The sequence below is a fragment of the Astatotilapia calliptera genome, chromosome 15, assembly GCF_900246225.1.
Source record: "Astatotilapia calliptera chromosome 15, fAstCal1.2, whole genome shotgun sequence".
In the NCBI taxonomy this organism is placed as follows: Eukaryota; Metazoa; Chordata; class Actinopteri; order Cichliformes; family Cichlidae; genus Astatotilapia; species Astatotilapia calliptera.
The window spans coordinates 2,036,913-2,059,884 of NC_039316.1; the positions used below are offsets into that span (position 1 = coordinate 2,036,913).

A 22,972-nucleotide genomic window follows, 5' to 3' on the forward strand; every position below is an offset into this window, starting at 1 on the left:
AATAAGCACATTCTGAAAAAATTCACAATTAATAAGCTATCTGCTTTTTAAAATGATGACCATGAACCTAAGATCTCATATCTGATATGTGTCACGGACTCTAGTGTAAGTCCAAGGACAGCAACACAGACTCCTTACGCTTAAACTGTAACACATGAAGCCATAAAGAAAACAGAAAACGCAATGAAAGCTGAACATGAAGCACTTTCATTAATTCATACAAAATTTGCAGTAAATAAAAAATAAAACAAAATAAAATAAAAAGGTGTTATATGGCAGTATGGCATGCCAGGGTGCCTGTCAGGTAGAGAGGCTCTAAGATCGATGAAGATTCAGATCTCAGACTCTCAGATGAAAGTAAAACTCACTGCTGCTCACAGATGCTTCATCTCTGTTCATGTTTCACATTTTGCAAAGCCCTCCAGTGGGTCGAATTGGATCCTTTGTTCAGCCAGGTCTGGCTCCCTGGCCTTATGTTTAACATCTCTGCCCTATTTCACGTTTCAGCATTAGTATATTATTCAAGGAAACTGCTGAGGGGTTTAAAGCAGCAATACATTTTAATATAACTATTTCCAACGCAGCGTTTTATTATTTATGTGACACAGTTAAACGTTCTCTTTTTTGCTCTTAAAACGAGACAAACTTAACCCCTCTGACACCCAGATGTCTATTTATAAAGCTGGATCACCCTCCCACCCATCACTCTTACCGGTCCGGCATTACGTCATTGGGACACACAGTTTGTGTGCACACTGGGAAATTTGAGGCGAATCATGCGTCTGCAGGAAACACCGGTCAGACTGCCTTTTGTCTGCATATGATCCGCTTTTGGTTTATAGCCTCTAAACACATAAAAGCAGCAGAGGGGCAAAAACACACAGCAGGCTGATAGGCGGGACTTCCTCCTGGCATAACTCAGCTAGTCGGGCTGTTTATCTCGTCGTGCAGCGCAGGGATCGAGCCAGTGCAGGATCTGATAACAAGGTAAGCCCGTTGACAGCAGCGGGGTTTGGCGTGTTTCTCAGTTTGTGCATGTAGTCTGCCTCGTTGTCGCTCCATCCGCTGCACTCGTGTAAATTGCACTCGTTGCTGTGCGTGGTTATTGTTGCAATCAGAACTGCGCGTTTTTTTTAGCTGTTAGCAATGCAGCACAAAGGCTAAAACACGGGATCTGTTATAATGTAGCGGACTGTCGGGAGGTTCACTTTAATTCGTCTGGATGTGAGTGTCTCTCTGATGTGTCGCCGTTGTGATATCCTCAGCTCGCCACATTTCCAATGACATCTTTGCTGTCATGAACTGAAATATCTAAATGTCGTTTTTATTATTATTTTATCATTTACGTTGTTATTTAAATCAATTTTCTCAATTAATTTCTGCATTGTTTTCATAACCAGCTTAGTGTAATGTATACATATATTTTTTATAATTTGTTTAATTAAGCCATTAGTTTTATTATTATTAATTAGTGATGCAAGTTCCAAGGAGGCATTTTCAGCTGTTTGTTTGATTCGGCCAAAAGTTCAAAACCCAGAGATCTGTTATTATGTAGAACAGCCCTCACATGTGCAAATGTGTGTTTCTTTTGCGTGATTGATTTCCTAACTTTACTCTACTAATATTTTAATATATAAATCTGGGTAATCAGTAAATGTTGCCTTTGCATTCGTAAACTTTACGGGGCTCAGCCCCTTAAGGGTTAGGGTAATTATCATAATGTCATGCATAGAGTGCGTTGCAGTTAATATTAATGTCACCGTTCAACCCATGTTCATTGACATGAATCCTGTTAAATGCTGATATTTATATCAATTAATATGTTCTATTTAGAATGTGAAATTGTGGACAAAGCAGAAGTTACCTCAGCTTTGTAACTTTTCTTGACTTGCCTTCATGTCCACTCTAACCTGTTTTATTTTGCTCTCTGCTGTCTTCATCCAACGCTTTCTCCTTCTCACCTTCCCCATCCACCTCTCAGTCTTTGTGTTGTCACCAAAAAGTAAATGGAACAGTGAAGCTGAATTTATCATCCAATAAAAAGCTGATTTACGTCACGTTACAACAATATTCTAATTAAATACTTGCTGCCACTGGCTGTTGACAGTCAACACTCTTCTGACAAGCTCTCTGGAGCTCTGCTGTACTGTAAACAAACAATGAGACTCAATTCAACCAGAACAGGAAACTAATAAAGCAGATCAGCTACGTGGTTGGCAAATAGCGGCTTATTGCTTAGAAAGCTGAAATTAGTTAATAAATCAGGTGGTCTAGCCTCCAGTAGCTAATGTTTTTGATGCTGTTTAGAGAAGAAATATGCATAGGCAAACAATTTTCACATCACAGCAGTGACCCTTCATTACTGGAACAATTTGAACTTTCCCTTGTTAATGTTTCATTTGCATATGAAATTACATCTTTGCCTTCTTTCAGCTGCAGCAACGCAAAATCTTAATTGTTAACAAAAAGCGACGCTGCAGCACCTCTGTGTGTGAACACTGGGCATTTAAACTGTTTTTAATGGTCACCTGTACTGTCTCCAATAGACAAGTTGAGAGGAAAAAATAAAATGCATACAGTCATTAAGGAAGGTAAAATGATGCCCTCAATGTTTTTGAACATTTTCACAAACTAGCTCACAGCTTCTTGTAAAAAAACAAATGTCTGTGTAGGCTTGTATCAGAAAACCTATAATGGAATATGGATATGTCTGTGATTGGTTAGTATCCAATCTAATCTGTCAGGCTTTAGTTGAAACCACACGTAGTTCCTCCAAAACTAGATTAGCAGACAGTACTTTTATATTGATGAGGAAGTGCACTAGATGAATAAAACAGTAAGTGCAGCTGATCAGATAATGTTGGAAGTTGGGTCTGCATTATCATACGATTTTCTAACTTTGTATGGATTAAATAATTTATCTATGATTTCAGTAAAAACCATAGATAATCATAGATTAATAACAGGTTATAGACTTAGAGGGGTTAAATGCTGGCTGTAGTCATTAATGTGTTGTTTTTTCGTAGGCTGTTTCGTCAGACTGCACACTATGCTCTGCTACTTGTTGCGAAGAGGCCACAGTCCTCTGCTCTGCCTCTGGGCCCTGCTTCTGCCTCTGGCATCCCTCGATCGCCCAAGCCACCGTGGAAGTAGGGACTACCTTGTAACGGAGCGGCCCAAGCTGCTGCTCGTGTCCTTTGACGGCTTCCGTTGGGACTACATTGACCGTGTTCCAACGCCTAACTTCCGCAGCATCATGGACACAGGGGTGAAAGTGGAGTTTGTGGAGAATGCTTACATCACCAAAACCTTCACTAATCATTACAGCTTAGTGACGGGGCTTTATGCCGAGACGCATGGCATTGTGGCTAATGAGATGTACGACCCTGTTCTGAACCGGTCCTTCTCCATGGAGACGGACAGTGTTTATGATTCACGGTGGTGGGAGGAGGCTGTGCCCATCTGGGTGACCATCCAGAAAGCTGGAGGACGGAGCGGGGCAGCGATGTGGCCCGGGTCTGATGTCAAAATCCACAACATGTACCCTACTCAGTACCTCCCCTACAACGCCTCAGTCTCCTTTGAAACCAGAGTGGAACGGATTATTGAGTGGTTCTCTGCACCAGAAGCTGAGGCGGTGGACTTTGGAGTTCTGTACTGGGAGGAGCCTGACGAGAGCGGGCACAACCTTGGACCTCAGAGTTCCTTAATGGACGTAGTCATCGCGTGGATTGATGAGAAGCTCGGCTTCCTTATAAACAAGCTAAAGGAGGCAGGGTTGTATGACAGAGTGAACCTCATAGTGACCAGTGACCATGGGATGGCTCAGCTTTCTCCTGAGAAGATCATAGAACTGGATGAGTACGTGAGCAGAGACCTGTACACCTGGGTGGATAAGAGTCCAGTGGTGGGAATCCTGCCCAACGAAGGTATAAACCGTAATGTTTTTGGAAATTCATTCACTTTCCTCTTCACCACCATCATGCTTGTATATTAAATATGAAGCTGCAGCTGTAAATGAACTTTATCTGGCCAAAAAAGGGAAAGTGGATGTGCAGGACTGACCTAAACATTATCAGTTTAGTTAACAGTTCATACCACAGACAATCCTCCATGATGACCAAGGTTTACATCACAAACTTAATTTTTATTAAATTTGATCCAAAACCAGTGACTGAGCCATTTTCCCCCATAGACTTCTACAGTCGCCATTTCTGCACTTGCTCAATTTTTCTGACCTAGAAACTATAGTCATCTTATATTCATCCTGTCTGTAACTGTAGGGTATGTCCATCTTTTATATACAGTTGCTGCTTTTCAGTTAATCTCTAAAGTATTGAACTTTTGTTCCTCATGAGCCGCCGTTCATAAATCAGAATTTGCAGCCTCTATAAAGATTTTCTGCTACCGCTCGTTATGTGTCCTTCAGGGAAACTCGACGAGGTGTATAATCTGCTGGTGGATGCAAACCCGAACATGGTGGTGTACAAGAAGGAGGAGATTCCCCAGCACTACCATTATCAGCACAACACAAGGATCATGCCCATCGTCATAGAGGCCAAAGAAGGCTGGACCATCATGCAGAACAGGACCGGACCCTTCATGCGTACGTTTTCGCACATCACAAAGCTCTGCTGAGTCGTTACTGTGCACATTAAACAGGTTTTGTCAGTTTGTTTTAGCAGCAGCCTTTTTTCTGCTCTAATAATAGCTTCACAGAAGGTTTATTTCAGTCACTGAACCAGCGCTTGGTTTAGAGCAGCTGTAATTAACAAAGAAAGCTGGATATGCTTTCCCTTAGGACCAGCAAGAGTGTGTTTGAGTTAAAAAGTGTGTGTGTGTGTGTGTGTGTGTGTATGGATGGGTTTGGAGGCTTTTATTGCATTAACTCTAAGTGCAATCATTTTTTCCTAATACAAAACCTACTGAGCATCACCTCCTCAGATTAGAGCGTTCAGACCCATGTGTCATGGAGGCAGAGTGTCTTTTCACCAGCTAATGTCACTGCTTAATTCCTCCTCGCTGCTTGAAGGCTTGTTAATGAGTGAAATGACCAGGTGGAGCCTGCGGTTGGAAAGAAAACTAGCAGACTTTCAGTCTTCAGGGACAAAGCGATGTGAGACTGCTTAGATACACATGTGTGTATTATGATGCTTTCCTGCTATAACAAAGTTTTTGAGAGGGAGCGATATGCATTCATGACTAAAACATGTCTCTTCCCGTGCAGCAGTGGCCCCTTCTGTTTCTCAGTGCATCACAGAGCGCTGCGGAGTAATGCAATACAAATAACACTGCAGCTCCACAAACCCAGTCATTCTTCTTTGTTTACATCAATTGAAAGAAAATGTGCTCTGCGTTTCTTGGTATTCCATTATATGTCTGTCTCTATTTATTTGGCATTTGCCTTTATTAGATACTGCAGCGGGAGACATTTTATACATCCATATTTAGTTGCTAGCAGCATTCCGCCGGCTGATTGCTGCACTTCTGTGCTCATTCCTTGCGACATCGATCAGTGGAATGGGATTACAGCACTGGTAGAATTGCTGATGTTCTTGCATGCGCGCGCACGTGTGTGTAGTTGTGCATGTTTACAAAACAAAAATATAGAGGAAAGAAATGTCGACCAGGCAACGTTGGGGATCGGAAATCTCCGCGGGGTATCTTTAAGGTAAGATTTATGGCAGACCCTGGACCTGCTCGAATGGCCGTTAAACCCTCTGAAGCTGCCGTCGCAGCAGCGCTGATAGAGTGTATTGATTTTTACTCACAGCGCGCTGAGAGAATCACGTCAGATCTTCTGGATGTAATAGCACTGATAAATTTGAGGAGCGGCTGTTAGCCTGTCTAAGCTTTCATGTAAGGTCTTTGTGTTTTGTGATTTCATTTTCAGTTTTTGTTTGGGCTGCGCTGTGATTGATTTAGCCTTATCCCGTCTGCTGAGGCAAGTCGTTTTGGCAGTAAATCATCAGGTAGAGCTGCGGCGCCAGGTCCCATAAATCTGGAAACAAAACGAGCGGTCTTTGATTTATGGGATGTGAAAACCAGATATAGATGTATAAAAGGTCTATTAGCAACAGAATAATAATTTACATCAAAGATTTCCACCTTCTTATGCAAATGTTTTTGTCTTTTTTTTCATCTCCAGTGGGAAACCATGGCTATAACAACAGCTTACGTAGCATGCAGCCTGTGTTCGTGGCTCGTGGGCCGGCCTTTCGTGAGAATTACGTCAAATCCTCCATGCGCTCCGTTGACCTTTACCCTCTCATGTGCCACATCCTGTCCATCCGCCCTATGCCGAGCAACGGCTCCCTCTCGAATGTTCAGGACCTCCTGTCCATAGAGCCCACTGTGACCACGCCGGTCCCGCCTCACCCTCCCGTTCCCCCTCCGGGCACCGGGTACTCCTGCGCCCCCATCGTGGGCTCGTTCCTCGGTGTGGTTTTGGTGCTGGGCTTCCTAGTGGTCTACGTCATACTAGTGACACTCAAACAGCGGCCCTCGAGAAAACACAGGAGCTGGGAGATGTCGCAGCCTTTACTGCAAGAGGATTTGCACCTGTAGCTTGAGAGTGGAAAGAGAGGCAGACGTAAAAGAAGAGGAGGTATTCCTCCTCCCAAGGTACTCCCACATCCAGAAGCATCCCCTGAATGCCTCCCTTACATCACTAAATGCCGTTGTGCTGTTCTTGTTATTCACTGAAGATCAAGGAAATGTACCCTCCCACTCGTGCGTAGGGGTACGTCTGGTGTAAGGGAAACGTCCCGGGCGTGCTTCTGGTTTGGGTTTATTCAGAATAATTGGTTTCTTAGTGGCTTTGCTTTGATTGTGAATTCTACCTAATAGCGTCTAACATTTTCATTGTCACTTTATGAGTAAAGATACAAAAGTATACGTGAAGTTTGAGCCTGTGATTGTAAAAGGGTGAGCTTTTGGTGGCCAAGCCTGTGACACGGATGATATCGAGGTATCAGTATGCTCAAATCCCACTAAAGCTGTTCTTTTCCAAGGTGGGGTGTAAAAATCTTGTAATGGTGCGTACCTTCAGACAATCTTACCTTGTTGGAATTTATAATGTAACACTCATTAGCTTGTTGGGAAGCTGTGCCATGAGCACAGAAGGTCAAACGAGTAACTTTTTGGAAAGCCTACTGACACCTTTCTCATCCTGACAGTGAGAGTCGTCTTCAGTCCGTTTGCTTTGACATTTTCAAATCTATGCAAAACAGATTTGTATGTCATAAAGTGAAAAAGGGATCTGGTGAGATTTTTTTTTTCCGTCACCACCTGTTCTTCTTGTGGTCTGAGCACTGAATAAGATGTTACTTTGAACTACAAATGCTGTGATTAATCTAAAGTATTCCAAACTGTTCGTTTTAAGCACTTGACTGTGGTCAGTGTTACTTCTGAATGTTAACTGGAACCACTAAAGTCTCACTCTTCGTGCCAAGCTACTGCTCATACGTGTAGGTCATTCCATGAGCTAATCACTTCAGTAGTCAGTTACCATTTGCCTTTGAACTTAACCGAGAACATCTCTCGAACGTGTGCAGTTGTTTGTGCGTCTGTCCTTTTTTTGTGTGTGTCAGGAGGGCTTTTTTTTTCTTCCAGTGTAAGATGATTGTGTAGTGCCCTTCCATTCATATGTCTGCTGTCATTACCATGGTCATTTGTTGGTGAAATGTGAAGTGCAATTGCTATTGGTCAGTATTTGTGTTAGGAGTTTTAAGGGTTCTGTTTGGTTGAGAAGACTATTTCGAGCATGACTTGCGAGAGCTGTTCCCATAATTTGCACTACAGGATTGAAATGAAACTGAATGAAGGGGCAGTAGCTGGAAGCTTCTAGGTCATGTATAATTTGCACTTCTAGTTTGTAGTTGCTGTTTGAAATGACGAAAAAAGATAGGTGCCTCTTGCTTAAAAGCTTTTTAAGTAGCATAATCGGAGAGAGAGGTAGAAGACTAGAATTATAATCTGCAGATTAAATACTATCATTTTTTTCCAGCGTCTTTTAAGAAAGAATTGGTTCAATTTCAATTTTCTCCTTTTTGCTTTTCGACGCACTGACTTTACCCGTGCCCGAAAATGACAGACATCACTGTGATATATACTTTTTACAAAATTTAAATTCATAAATTGAGAGCATTTATATGAAATTGTTAATTTTCTGAGAATTGTGTTGTTTTATGACGGAAAAGTGTTGTCTGATAATTTTCCCCTAACTTGTTGACAGAGAAGTGAAATGTATCCATGCTATATTCCAAAAACGATTTATTTGAAGTTTTTAAGAAAAGAAAGAATATTAGATGAAGCTGATCTCAGTTTGTTACTACCTTGGATTAAAATCGTGGATATTTAATATCATTTACAAATTAACTATCTTTGCCATATTGAAGCAAATAATGAGTCTTCTGGAAATAAAGGGACTAATGTGAAAATAACTGTGTTTGTTGATTATTATTATTATTATTATTATTATTATTATTATTATTATTATTATTTTTAACCCTTGTGTTCGAGGCCCAGATCTTTACATTTTTTCTCTTAGTCCACAAAAATTAAAATTTTGTAGTAATCTGTCATTCTTCAGAAATGCAGCTAAATATTGTAAAGTGTGATGCATTTAAGGAACAAAAAAATAAATAAGAGCAGCACGGTGGTTAGCACTGTTGCCGCACAGCAAGAGTTCAATTCCACCATCAGGCCGGGGTCTTTCTGTGTGGAGTTTGCATGTTCTCCCCGTGTTTGCGTGGGTTCCTTCCGGGTATTCTGGCTTCCTCCCACTGTCCAAAGACATGCAGCTTGTGGGGATAGGTTAATTGATTAATCCAAATTGCCCATAGGTGTGAATGTGAGCGTGAATGGTTGTCTGTCCCTGCGACAGACTGGCGACCTGTCCAGGGTGTACCCCGCCTCTCACCCTATGACAGCTGGGATCGGCTCCAGCGCCCCCTGCAACCCTGAAAAGGATAAGAGGAAGCGAATGGATTGGAAAATAAATGGAAAAAAAAAAAATCAGTCACTTAGTTGAACCATAAGATTCCCCTTTTTCAGACTGGAGTATAACTGTGCATGCAATCATGCCTACCTTTTCCATTTCTTTGAAAAAAATAGTGATGAGGACGGTTTTGTAATTTTAATAATTTGGAATTAAAAAAATATTCTCACCCTGCAAAGAACATCCACCAAAGGAAGCTCAGCAGTATCGTGATACCATCTTTTAACCTTTTAAAGTTGGGTTTTATTGTTCATCAATAACACAGATTCACCTCAGTAAGTAACACAGACTCTTTGCCTTAACAAAACTTCCTTCCTGTATTTTCCAATGGGTGAAGATAACATCTAATAGATGGCAAACTCATTTTATATCAAGGGGCACATACAGCACACTTTAATCCTAAGTGGGTAACCGGTGGAACTCCCCTTTCTGTCAGTATAAAGAGGTTTAATTACACATTTAATCCCTGAATGTAATAAAAAGACGACAGTATGTCTCAGTCATTCCACATGACAAAGAAATGCTGGTGCAGTAAATGAAAGACACGTGTCAGCATCACCGTTTGAGCTGAAACTGCAAGAAATAAATACAGAAAAACTGGAAAACTCATTAAAATACATTTGACTGTCTGAAATTTTAAGCCCTCTTTTCTGTACCCATCCAGTGGATGTGTGTTTCTAAGTTACTGGCCACAAACAAAGCTTGCACCTCTGTCATCTTATAATCATTACAGTACCCACTATCCCCCTCTTTTCTATCTTACTGTCAGCCGCAGGGTGGAGGAAACCTGGCAAGGTGCATTTACACAGATTTTACGTAAGCAAGTCTAGAAAATGCACAAAGGCTCTACAGCTTATCAACCTTGCAAAGGTCCCAGAAGATTAAGTCATCGTGTTCTGATTTAAAGTTCTGAAAGGTTTTCGGTGTTTATGTGCTGCTCTCTGTCCTTGCAAGCCATCACATTTAAAACCGGAATATCCGTGAAGGGGCACAGTGCTCAGCTTTTACGCTATCCACTCGTTAACTTGCAGGATCAAAGGTCTTTTATAAGTTATCACTGGAATTTGCTCAGTGCGCTCAGTCAGTGAGTCAGAGGCAGGCACACGGTGTGAAAACACTGACCACTCCAGCACTACTCTTCCACTTTCAACTTCAAGGTCTGCTGCCAGACATGGACAACATCTACGAAACACTAGATCACGAAGATGTGCCCGCAGGACGCGATCGCGTCGAGCCCAAATATGAGAACTCGGGTGAGGCGAGGGAGCAGCTGTACAGCGAGGTGCTGGTCCACAGGCCGTCTCAGGAGGAAGACCGCAGCTCCCCGGATTACATGGAGATCAGGGAAGGGGGCAAACACAGCGACTCCTCTTCTTCATCCAGCGACGACGAGGACGCTAAAGCGAGAAAGGAAAAAGTGGAGCCCCAGCCTGCGGTGGAAGTGGAGGCACAGGTGCAGGAGGTGAGCGGTGAGGCGCACAACGGATCCAGGCGCTCATCCTCCTCCTCAGATTCATCCGCCTCACCCGGAGATCCTTGCGACGACCCGCCGTTTCAGAGGAAGATCCAGGAAGAGGATAACGCCGAGGATGGGATGATGATGGCCTACAGCCGCCCTAAAACTGACCCCGAGCCGCAGGAGTCTGTCGACTACACGCTTAAAACTCTGGAAAGTGTCTCTTTGGATGAAAGCAGCTCTGCGCCAGCTGATCCCAACCAGCCTAACATCGCCCTGTACATTAAGGTGAGACATATGTTATACTATATAAAAAGAGCTCTGCAGGGTTGATCCAGGCATCAACAATACACAGCCTCAGGGTTCAGCATGAGCCTTCAGGCGCGTGGAATTTCACTTCCTTGCACAAAAGAAGGCTCTGAGGCCAAGTAGAGCATCCTTTTGAAGAGACTCTCATCATTTGCTCCTGTGCATATTATATTATATTATATTAAATTATAGAAATGATAATTCACCTCATTAGACGTCCATGTGGTTACTAGTTAAGTCTAAATAGTTATATTTAAATATAAGTGTTACTAAGCTGTGTATATTTAGAACAATGCATGTTTAAAAGAATAGTGCATAAGCAGTGATTTCTTTGTATCCAAATCTTTGTGTGTGACTTTAATCACTCTGCTGTAATAATTAACTTGTTCGCGTTAAGGTCACAGGAACCAGGGGTGAACTCTACGCTTGAGCAAATCCGTCTGTGTGTTTTGTTGCTTTTTGGTGATACCTGCTCTGGTGAGTGTACTATCAGTTAATGCAGGGGTCACTTTGCTGATTAGGCTGCTGGCATCAAGTCAGTGAAAGTCATGAAATGGGTAATGGCAACAGGCTGTTTTGTTTTTTTATTTTATTTTAAAATTGCCTTGTCTCCTTGTAGCGTGAAGCATTGTTGGGTGAGACGGTGAATGAGTTTGATTCCAGCTGTGTTACATGTCATAATCTTCCTCGCCCACACGTTTCCTGTTTCCCTGTTTACTCCACCATAAAACCAAAAAGGTGATTATGACAAGGAGAATAGAAAACACCAGACAGCTTTTCAAGAATAATAATGTTTTGTCTTTAAAAAAAAAACACATTTCAAGAACCCTACAAAAAAAATTGCATCTAGTTCAGAGTGCACAGTTTTTGTCTGAGCTGCTCCTTCTTCCTCGGTGAGCTGGAACGACATTGGCAGGATCTGAAAGCTCATCGCAGTCTACATACTTAACACACTCAGTGTACAAAACTACATTATATCACAATTATGATAAATATGCAGGATAGTTCACCCCCGAAGACCGTAGGAGACGACAGACGTGATAACATCCTCAGCCCCTTCAAGAAAAACACCCCACCCTCTATCCTTTATGTGTCTTTCCGTGGGTGCGTTTCCCAACAGTTTAATCATCAACAATGGCCATAAACTTAACACGAGCTCCATCATAAAAGTAGGAAGGTGAGTTATGAGGTCACGTCTCTGAGGGGAAAATTTAAAATGAAACCTCCACAGTCAGATAAAGTGGGCTGCCCTAGGCTATCAACAGTATCGCTAACATGCACTTTTACTGGCTCTGTCACTGTTTTTGTGCGATAAGACCTTTTCACATAACTGCAACTGTCCAAGACTCTTCAGCAGTTCTGGCTCGTGCGTATACGCTGTTCACACACTCCCTGTCACCTCAGTTCCGGAAAGAGACAATTCTCTGTAGCCGTTTGATGTTTATGGTGAATGATTAGCCCAGCGAGTCACTGATTTGAACTTCCCTTTGTTTCAAAGGGATCGAAACGCCAAGGCCATATCTTAGAAACCACTAATGGTCCCATTATTATTGATTTAAATTACTGATTTAGAAATCCATGACAAGAAAAGAAGACATTCTGGTCGATACTTTTACTCGAGTTAGATTAAAAACTGTACAGTTTCTGTGACTGCACACTAAATGTAAGGCTGGAAAAAAGGGGAAACCGTTAGTGTGATTCAGCACTAACCTCCTTTGTCCATGTTTAAGTCCATTTGTTGAAAGAATTACAAGCTACAGGTGATAAGAGTCTTGGTGGTGGAAATTTGAAAAAATCTTCTCATCTAGACTTTATTATTATTATTCTTTTTTAAAATGAATATAAATCCAGTTGTGACATATTTTTGGTATCCTCAGCTCGTTATTATGGATAGTCCTCCCTCATTTTGGTGCTGTTCACTCAGTAACTTTGCAAATAAACTAACTAAGACCTAAAATAACACATTCAGACACTGTTCAAGATTTTCCATCCTGAACTCTGATAATGAGCACCTTCTTCCTCTGCAGCTCCCTTTTAATTGGTTTGTGCTGCAAGTTGGTACACCAGCCAGGAGAGGGAGCTGCTCTATAAATAGAAACAGTTAAAACGTTTCTCTCCAGCTGAGCCATCTGTCTCCTCTTTGCTGTTTTCATCAAACTTTCTTTCTCGGATCTATCTCTCATAAGCCACACACACACACAAACACACACACTACTCAGTTTCCATGTGTCAAATGTACCTGCTTTTTTTAAAATTATTTTTGTGGCCTCTTTCTGCAAACAAATGCAAATTTTTGCCTTAAAACCGCAGCCGTGCATCAATAATTTAGAGAGGAATCTTCTCTAGTCTGCTGGTGGTGATCAAATATAACCTGCCAGAGTCAAACACATGTGAACATGAATTAAATATAAATGCTGCTGCACAACTACTCGGTAAGTGATGGACTGACAGCCTCAGAAACTCAAAGTGACGCAAATAGTGTCCCATTTTTGGCAATGTTGTCAGATGGGGAGAATATATTATTGATGGTTTGGGTGTTCAGGAAGTGTTTCATCAGTTTGGCAAAAAATAATACAATAAAACATTTAATAGTGGAAAATATTGAAAAATAAGAATGTGTCAGCTGTGGGGCAGAGAGATAAGGGAGTAAGTGCTGCCTGTGATGCGATTTTGATGTCAGGTTTGGTTGCAGTGGTGGGAAGAGAGACACGGGGCTCCACCCCCTCTGCTATAGACTGACACCTGTTTTCCACTTTGTGTCAGTGACATCTAATGCTGCCCTCCATCTGTGTCTAAATCAGAGCACAGGGCTGTGACTATCACCTGGACCGACTTTCAGCCTCACCCAGGAGACACAAACGGAGCAGAAAACTGCCTTTACAGCTGCAAACGGTGGTGAAGGTGAAGGGAACAGAACTTCCTTAGGTGTGAGAGAGGATAACCTCAGAGAAGATAAAAGTTTCTCCTCCTTTTTTTTTTGTCTTTCCAGAAGATGTAGAGCTCCAAGGATAAAAAAGGACACATAGTTTAAAAAAAGTAAAAGAAAAAGGAATCATGTCTGATGAAGACAGAGACCCTGATATTGAACTTTTTGTAAAGGTAAGATAGACACAAAACTATGGCTGCAGTGAAGGTTTTGATAACATTTGAGGGACCAAGTATTGCCTGAATTTCTCAAATGAGCATCGCTGCGTGTTATGGAGCAGTTGCGTAACCCAATAGCGGAGGTAGAGTTACAGCAGCACCAGCAAGCACCCCGACCCAGGATGGTTGTGACAGTGATACCGAAGCTGCTTGTTGATGGTGAGAAGCTCACATCAGGCCATGCAGTGGTACTGTTACTTCAGTCCACACTTTTTCAGGGAGGACTGTGCTATGCAATCAGTCTCGAGAATCTGTCTAATGTCTCAGATGTAAAACAGACATTGCATTCCTGAGTTGAAATCTGCAGTATTCAGCAGCAGCAAAGATGTTGGTAGAAACATGACTTCCAGGGGATGAACAACTTTTATGATCTTTGTTTTTTGGGGGCAAACTTTTAAAGTACCTTATAATGCTATACCTGAAGTTTCTATGTTCCAGTAACAAATGAAAATGAACGTTAATGCAGACAACTACCCAAATACATCTCTGGAAGAATTTCAAGTGGTGAGGCTTGCTTGTTCAAGGACCTTTCAAAAAGATGTTTTATATAAGATAGCATGTAGGGTGGAAACTTTGAAACAGGTAATAATAAAGTGGAAAAAAAATGACAACAGTTTGAAGGTGGTACCATCAGTGGACACAGCAGTGGTGTTTTGTTCTCTATAAAAAGCTTTACTTCAGGTCCGCTGAGGAATCACACAGGCAGATGGATACACCTGAGGCAGGTGGAAAAGCTAACGTGCAGCCTGGATGCACAGTTCTAATTAGCTGGTGAGAAGTCTGACTTTCTGCAGGCACTTCGGAGGTCAACTAATTAACTTTTAGGCCTTTATCTTTGATTTAGTTTCTAAACTGTCATTTTCTTTCAATAAATCCTAATTAAACACAAACTGTATTAATATATAGAGAGAGTGACTACAATCCTAATATAATAATTTATTCATCGTGCTACGATCTACATGGATCTGATGGCTGGAGAACTATCATGCTCCACCCCACATACAGGAATTAGCCTATAAACGGTGACTATCGGGGGTTATAGGAGTCTTACGTGCACCAGAGGGATCAATCTTAGCAGTTTTAATCTTCGTATGCCTTTTAGAAATTACAGTATTATTCTGTGAATGACTGTAGTATCAATGTTTTCAGTTAATATGTCAGAACCCCATTTATGAATTCTTTGTTAAAAAGCAGGCTTAGGCAAACTAAGGACGCCAAAACCCAGTTATAGTTATAGCATAACACAGCATGTGATGGATCGTATGACGTGAGAGCCCCCAACAGTCATCATCTGATCACTCAGCAGCTCCATGCTCTCACGTTCCTCGGGCCTAGTGGTCTAGCTGTGTGTGGCAGCTTTTGTGCTCTGTGTTCTAGATGTTGATTGGCGATTATTTGAGGCCAGTGTATTGTGTTACCACCATGCGACTGAGCCTGGCCATAACAATACACAGACAGCACTGAGAGCATCAATGGCTGGCGTCCATACAGTTGGCTCAGCTACTTTGAGCCTGACGGCCCTTTTATTTCTGGTCTTTGCTAGGAGCTGTTTACTGATGATGGACGTCTGTGGTGAATGTCAAAATATTTTTTAACGTCGTTGCAGTAACTTCTTTTTTTGAAGGGATTGTTTGTGTGTCCAATTATTTGTTATACTGGCCATTCAAAGGTTTTAGTGACATAAATAGTGAAATAGCATGAAATGAAGTTCATCTGCCGTTCTAATAACTTTAATGTGGTCAATGGTCACACTTGTCATGTAATGACCGGGACGTCATTGCACTCACATATTTGTTATGTGTTGTGGGCTTGTGTGCGTCTGCAGGTCGAACGCTGCTCTCTGTGCCCCAGGGGCCAATGAACCTGCTTATCAGAATCACCATGTATAATTCAGAAGGTTTACTGGATCAGATGTCACCGTTTGTGCTCCTCTGAGTATCCGTGCATGCCGACACATAATATCAGTGCATGTACACAAGCATATGATAGGAAGGAAGTGATTCTGTGTAGCTTTGTCTTCATCAGAAAATAAATAAATAAAAATACAACGTTTAAAGAGAAAAGCAGTGAACAGGTGAATCAAATCAAACCCGTTACCTGATTTAAATGTGGCCTAGCTCATGTTCGACAGCACATTCTCTCCCATATCAGGACAATGTGCCCTGCTACTTTTTAGATCTTTCGGTGGATGTCCTCTTGCATTCGTGTCTCTACTATGCACATTGTGGTGGTGCGTTAGGACCACATAAACCTCCTGCATTTCTCTGTACGGGTAGATGATGGAACCCTGGCACATTATGCCCATTTTAACTCGTTCATTCAGTATCATCTTCTCATACACATCTGTGCTGCTGCAATCTGCATGGCTGCTATTTCTAGATTACTATGCAGAAGTTTTCGTCAGGCTCCACTTGCACTTGTGCCTCAGCAGTGCACATTGAATCTCCTCTAGTGTGTCGAAACAGTGATTATTCAGCTTGATCTTTATTTACAGGAAGTGAGCAAAGCGGTAGGTATCTCAGTCTAGTGTGTCGTCCAGGTAGTGAAGAAAATTGTGTTGGAGCAGACAGAAAATTTCCTGTGCTGTCTGTGCACTCTGAGCAGGCATAAGACAACTTGCTGACAAGCACCGCAGTTCATCCTCCAAACATGTTTTGCGCCAGTTTGAGACAGAAGTTGATTTGAGGTCTGTGGTGAAACTGCAGAGCACACAGTTTAAGTGGTCAGAAGGGGACTTCCAGGGAGCAAACTAAAAATAGCACACGTGGCTGAGAACATGACCTTGAACGTGAGAATGGCCAAGAGTAAATCAGGCCAGGTTTTTAACTTTTAAGGACCTTCTCTCAGAGCTTTTTGATCAAAGCACAAGCGTACTGTCAAAAATCAACAACCTTGGGCACTGTTGATACACTGCTCACAGGCACTCGTATGGTCAGCATCTGCAAAATAACAGCTACTTTAAATTCATCCAGTTCATTCAATTAATTTGTCATGAATAGTGGCCATCTCAAGACCCTATCATTAAAAATATTAGGGTGTGAAACAGCAATCCCCTGTGAGCAAACACCCACTGACAGTGGGGAGGAAGAAACCTCTGACTTAACCAGACTGAAGGAGGTGCCTGGAGCCACGCGGCACGAGTGGGTGGGTTACGGTTGGGAACAACACAACAGACAATCCAGAGAGAAATACTAAGTGCAAAAGTGCAGCTTCAGAAAACAGAGACGTGTGCAGAAAGGTACAGGGAGACAAAAACATAGACGACAGCACAGAGAAGACACGGTGTTAATGGCCTGTAATAAATGCATATACAGGAAGAGAGGAAAGGAGATCCAGTAAGTGTATACTGCACTGACTGTGTAAATACTGACGTTATCGAACCTACTGTAAAAGTTTAAGTATTGTTACTTAAACTTAAGTGCACTGGTAATAATTAGCCAGTCATGTCTTACATAATTATTGAAATTATCACTGGTTATTTTTCTTCTAAGTGTTCAAAGTGGTTATATCTGATAGCTGTTATGTATTAATATAATAAAAAAGAAACAGGATGTTTCCTTCACCGTGCTCGTCCACTTGGGAAAGTAAATATGTTGGGCATTTTTTTGGCCTTCAGACAATAATTCTGATTGCTACAAGTATGCAGTTCACATCAGATAATAACACGTGCACAGACGGTAGGTTTAGTTTGACTCTGTCCTTATCACGAATCTGTCACAATGACCTATTTATGTGTGCTTATGTAATGTTATATGTTACTTATTGGAACAACTATATCAGGTAAAGAGTGAGTTAACACTTATCGCTTAAGATAACAGGAGACTTATCCCTGTTAGTAGCAAGGTTGTTACATTGTTACCAAAGGGTCATGTACTTGCTTCCCACAGCTGAATTAGAGAAACAAGATGTAAGTCTTTTCATCCTTTGTCTGCTTCCAGGCGGGCAGCGATGGAGAAAGCATCGGCAACTGTCCCTTCTCTCAGCGCCTCTTCATGATCCTCTGGCTCAAAGGAGTCATGTTCAACGTCACGACCGTCGACCTCAAGAGGTGAGGTTACAAAAAGCCAAGTTTGCAAACATGAAAACAAAACGTGCTAACGTCGCCCCTCACGACATTCTGCTTTCTCCGCGTGTGTCTTCTGCAGGAAGCCGGCAGATCTGCACAACCTGGCTCCAGGGACGCACCCTCCTTTCCTGACCTTCGAAGGAGAGGTCAAGACAGACGTCAACAAGATTGAAGAGTTTCTTGAGGAGACACTCTGTCCTCCAAAGTAATTCAACTAGAGGGTTTTTCATAACAGAGTATCAGATTATACCACCAACTACACACATCCTGGTTTGGCTGGATTTATTTCACTTCAGCAGCATTGCTGAAAGAACAGGAAACTCTTTAGTCCAGTAAAAGAGTGCTGGATCTGATGAAGGCTGACGTTAACAGAGATTACTGTTTATAGCTGCTGCAAATCTATTTTGAGTTGATATACAGTATAATGTAAGTGTCCCAGGTATGTGTTTTTGCACTTTTAATTCCTAAATGCAAAATCTTTAACACTCTACATCCAAAGCTTTATTGACAAAATCTGATTGGGGTAATTTTAGTAAAAGAGCCTAAGAGGGTTCTTGTTGTTGTTATTCCAGTAAAAATGACCAGAGTCAGCGTGTGAGCGTTTGCAGAGAAAAATGTCAGATTAACTAAATCTTTATTTTATTGCCTGTAAAGTTTTTTACATTATAAACCGACCTCAGTGTGAGAAGCTCAAGGGGCGAGTAGCCAGCTTGGTGAGAGTGTGTAACATGTTTGGAGTGTGAGCTGAGTTTCAGCCCAGGTGTTAATGCTATCCAGATGGTTTGGTCTGACTGGGTCTCTGACTGCCTCTCCTGCCCCTGTCCCCCCATCCACTCAGGTATCCCAGACTGGCTGCCAAGCACAGAGAGTCCAATACAGCTGGAAACGACATCTTTGCCAAGTTCTCAGCCTACATCAAGAACACCAAACCAGAAGCCAACGCTGGTGGGCTGCTTATTTCATGCCATTTACATTCACACATGTACATGTGCAACGGAACAAGATGAAATCATGCGGGAGTGATTCATCAAATCCTCCACTAGGTGGTAGCAGAGTCCACTTTTTAGGCATGAGCTCATGCCGTTTGCTTTGCTGCCACCTAGTGAGGTTAGCGCCACACGTGTTCCGTCACCTTTTAAAGGTGTTGTATCTGTGCGTTTTAGCTCTAGAGAAAGGTTTAACCAAAGCCCTGAAGAAGCTGGATGACTACCTTAACAACCCATTGCCAGATGAGATCGATGCAAACAGCATGGAGGAGGAGAAGGGCTCCAACCGATGCTTCCTGGATGGGAACGAGTTCACTCTGGCAGACTGCAACCTCCTGCCCAAACTCTACATAGTGAAGGTAAAGAAATATGGCATGAGAGGAAAATTATTGAGGGGCAGTAATTAGTGGTGGTGATTCTACAGCTGCGTTGCCCTTCAACAATCATTCTCTACCGACCCCTTATTATTCTCAGATGAGATTTTCATATCGGTACTTTGAGCAATCCAGATCCTATTATCTGTTAAAGTTAGACGTGTGTTTTTCCAAGTAACCTTTAAAGCACACACCAGTTTATCCAAGTTCAAACCACCTTATGAGGTCGGTTTCTGCAATATTGGACTTTGTTAAAAAGTTTCATACATTTTCACGGGCTAAACAAGTTTTCCAGTCTACAGTAAGGTTCACAGAAGTTGTCATATCAAGCTGTTCCTCTATTAAAGCCGGTGATAAATAAACACTTTGATATATCAAAACCAGATTTAGTACATGGATTTTGAACTCCATTTTGATAATGAATTCAGTGTTTTGCTGCATTTGAGTAATAAAGGCTGTGGTAATAAACCTAATATGTGCTTGATGATGATGATGATGATGATGATGAGTTTGCCTTAAATTGGTGTCTGGTAACACCCGGGGAGGTCCCAAGCAGTATTACAGTTAACTAAAACGAAATGTCAACGTACATTATAGTTTAAGTTATAACAGAAACTAGAGACTATAAATAAATGAAAATTAACTGAAACAATGTGTATTTAAAAAGAAAGAAAGAATTGAAGTCAAATAAAACTATGCAGTCAAAAATCGTCAACAATATGGTCAAATCTGTCAACAGCCTGCCTGAGGGTGTCTACATGACTGCGAGCCAACTCCCTCCACAAATGTTGCATTTGTATTCAATTTTGTGCCACAGGAATACATGAATGATTTAAAAAAAAGACTAAAACTAACACTGGAACTAATAAAAACTAAACTAAAACAAGTAAATCTATTCTGGAAACCAGCAGGATCTGAAAAGAAAGTAAAAAGGAAAAAAGGAAAAGATTGAAAATGTCAAGCAACTCTGCCCCCAAGGTGTGTTTAAGTTAGGTTTGCTCTTGACTTTGTCTTCCACAGCCACAATTTTTAAAAATTAGATTTTTAGACTTAAAAAAATAGTTTTCTCTTTTCTTAATTAAGGGGAAAAAAACTATCTTGAATTTGTTATTTGGGGCATTTAGTATCCATATGTCAAATTATTAGTAGCTAAAGGTTATACTGCTAAATCCCATTTTTAGTCCAGGAGGACACAACAAAATGTAAGAACACAAATTCCCTTTAAAAGTTTTTTGTTTTAAACTAAAACTACAATTTTTAACAAGAGCAGGTCCTTTCTACGGTGGGTTAATATATCAGGCAGATAAGCATTCACCACTGGAGGAAAGTATCTAATGAATCTAACCGGCATGTCCTGCTCCTGCAGAGCTGACTTACTTAATGCTTCATTGGTTTTGCAGTGGAAGTGGTTCTGACTTACCTTTTGGATGCAGAGCACAGACGATATACAGAGTATTGCTGAAAGGCATTAATTCTTACATTCACGAGCTAAAAAAAAAGCATAAATGTTATTAGTTTTGTTTCAAAATGGCAAACTGGAACACCTCATCCAAAAAACATACCTCCTGGAAGGTGCTGAAGATATCAGCTCGAGTCTGAATGAACGGGGTAGTTTAGTTATCGCCTTGCATTCTCTCCTAGGTTGTTGCTAAGAAATACCGCAACTACGACATCCCAGCGGAAATGTCGGGGGTGTGGCGCTACCTGAACAACGCCTCCACGCGTGACGAGTTCACCAACACCTGTGCTGCTGACACTGAGATCGAGACCGCCTACAAAGACGTGGCGAGGAGACTGGCCAAGTAGCCTGACCTGAGCGCAAGGAAAAATAAACCGGCAACACACATCATAAAGAAAACATCCCCCATGAACGTAACACGCGACTGTCCTTTGTGAGATCCTCGTCTGTCATAATAAACAAGTCCGATGTCTTTGTTTCAGCTCCAGATGTGGATGGACTTTAGCTACTCGGTGCACAGTGTGTATGGTATTTCAATCACCTCGGCAGAGACACGGCAAAGCAGAAGTGGAGCAGAAGATAAATCAAACACATTTAACGTGATTCGCATTTCAAAGCCAGGTTCCAACGTTGCTGCTGTGAGACTTCTGACATAACTCTTTTCGCTCAAATGTGATTGTGTCTGTCTGTATTTATTCCTCATAACACAAAGCTCCCTTTCATACCTACTCTACCGCACGGCCAAACATTTTACTAGCTGCTGATGTCGAGGTCGTTCACTTTATTTATTCCCGAGCCCACATAAGTCTAGTCTGACTCCAGTGTTTATTATCGGGCTCTGGCTCCTGGGGAGACACCTTGATTCATCTATGATTGATGATTGATGCTAATTGTTTGCTGAATATGACTGTTCCACTCTGCAGTTTCATTTTCAGTTCATTACTGTGGGTGTTTCTGTAGTTTCTTTTTCTTTTCTAATGCTTCTGAAAATTTGATGTAAAGGCAAAAAATATATATATTATTCAAATATATGCTCGACAAAAAGAACAAATGTACCTAATATGGGCATTAAAAGTTTAGAACGAGGCTTGTTTCTGAACTGCTTGCATGCGTGAATGTCTTTCAAACCAATTCGGAGCCTTCGGAAATATGAAAACTCCACAGATACGTGGCTTTATTTGGAAGTATGAGAAATCCATGCCAATGTCACTGATGGATTCATTCTGAAAAATGTATTGCAGCCAGAGCTGGGACGTTTGTTTTGCCTCAAGCTATTAGTGTTCAGTCTCGAGTATTGATTTTGTCTTAAGTTACGCATGATATTATAAATGGAGAGAGTATTTATTTAGCAGCCCCAATCAGGCCTGATTAGCCAGAGCCATTAGTGCTGCGATGAAAAGCGTCTTCCAGGCCAGGTCCGCGATGGTCAGGAGCCCTGCCCTCCAGCCCTTCATCAGAAAGACATTTCCTCCTCTCTGAGGACTTCATCAACATCCGCAGCCTAAAAGTTAAAGTTCAAAAGTTTCATTGTCTAGCAGAGAACAGAGAAATTTGTCTCGGGGCTTATCGTCTTTGGCTTGCTGTCGGGCTTGCAACTATAGCGCGACTTCCTTGAAGAACCATAAGGCTCTTGTGTGGTTTGGACAAACACATGATATGAAACTGGAGCATGATGACTGAAAGGCTTTCTCATTGCAAAGCTCTACAAATAAAATAATATTTTCACAGATCTGCTTCTGCCTTTTCTTTTCTTTTCCAGCTAAGGTAATCAATCAACATCCACGCTCGCAGGTTGTCAGGAAGGGGAAGGCTGAGCAAGTCTCTCTGGGTGATAGTGAAGGTGCTGGAGGGGAGACTGGATCCCGGTTCTGAAAAAGGGTTAAAGTGTGCAGTACTGAGTTGATCAAATCCAGTGGTGCAGGTCTGTTTCTCTATCCATAACAGAGAAAGAAAGAAGGGGGTAGAGAGAGTGATGACCGTTGACAGGCTTAAATAGAGGCTTCCATGCCAGGGATCAAACGCCATCCCTCTTCTCCACTCTCTCATTAAGACGGAAAACCCGAGCGCCGCCATCCGATCTGTCTCCATTTTTCCTCAAAGGAGTCTAACTTGAAAGATCTGCGCCTGTCGGATTTACAATGGTGGGCGAGTGGTGTTTACTGAGACGCGGCCTTGCC

The 22,972-nt window shown here is 41.8% G+C and overlaps 2 protein-coding genes across 5 annotated transcripts; both read left to right on the plus strand.

Moving 5' to 3' along the window:
* The first annotated feature begins 620 nt into the window (after positions 1 to 620).
* Positions 621 to 8,444, plus strand: enpp5 (ectonucleotide pyrophosphatase/phosphodiesterase 5). 2 transcript variants are annotated; one of them, XM_026193962.1, is made up of 4 exons: positions 621 to 987; positions 3,027 to 3,929; positions 4,430 to 4,606; positions 6,149 to 8,444. In XM_026193962.1, the coding sequence occupies exons 2-4, from the start codon at positions 3,050 to 3,052 to the stop codon at positions 6,565 to 6,567; spliced, it is 1,476 nt and encodes a 491-aa protein (XP_026049747.1). In that variant the 5' UTR covers positions 621 to 987; positions 3,027 to 3,049; the 3' UTR covers positions 6,568 to 8,444. The 2 variants fall into 2 exon arrangements, with proteins under 2 accessions (XP_026049747.1, XP_026049748.1); XM_026193963.1 differs by lacking the exon at positions 621 to 987 and adding an exon at positions 1,019 to 1,224.
* Positions 8,445 to 9,906: 1,462 nt separating this feature from the next.
* Positions 9,907 to 22,524, plus strand: clic5b (chloride intracellular channel 5b). 3 transcript variants are annotated; one of them, XM_026193964.1, is made up of 6 exons: positions 9,907 to 10,745; positions 17,849 to 17,958; positions 18,056 to 18,181; positions 18,815 to 18,921; positions 19,140 to 19,321; positions 20,978 to 22,524. In XM_026193964.1, the coding sequence occupies exons 1-6, from the start codon at positions 10,173 to 10,175 to the stop codon at positions 21,140 to 21,142; spliced, it is 1,263 nt and encodes a 420-aa protein (XP_026049749.1). In that variant the 5' UTR covers positions 9,907 to 10,172; the 3' UTR covers positions 21,143 to 22,524. The 3 variants fall into 3 exon arrangements, with proteins under 3 accessions (XP_026049749.1, XP_026049750.1, XP_026049751.1); XM_026193965.1 differs by lacking the exon at positions 9,907 to 10,745 and adding an exon at positions 12,626 to 13,865; XM_026193966.1 differs by lacking the exon at positions 9,907 to 10,745 and adding an exon at positions 16,118 to 17,245.
* Positions 22,525 to 22,972: the final 448 nt, after the last annotated feature.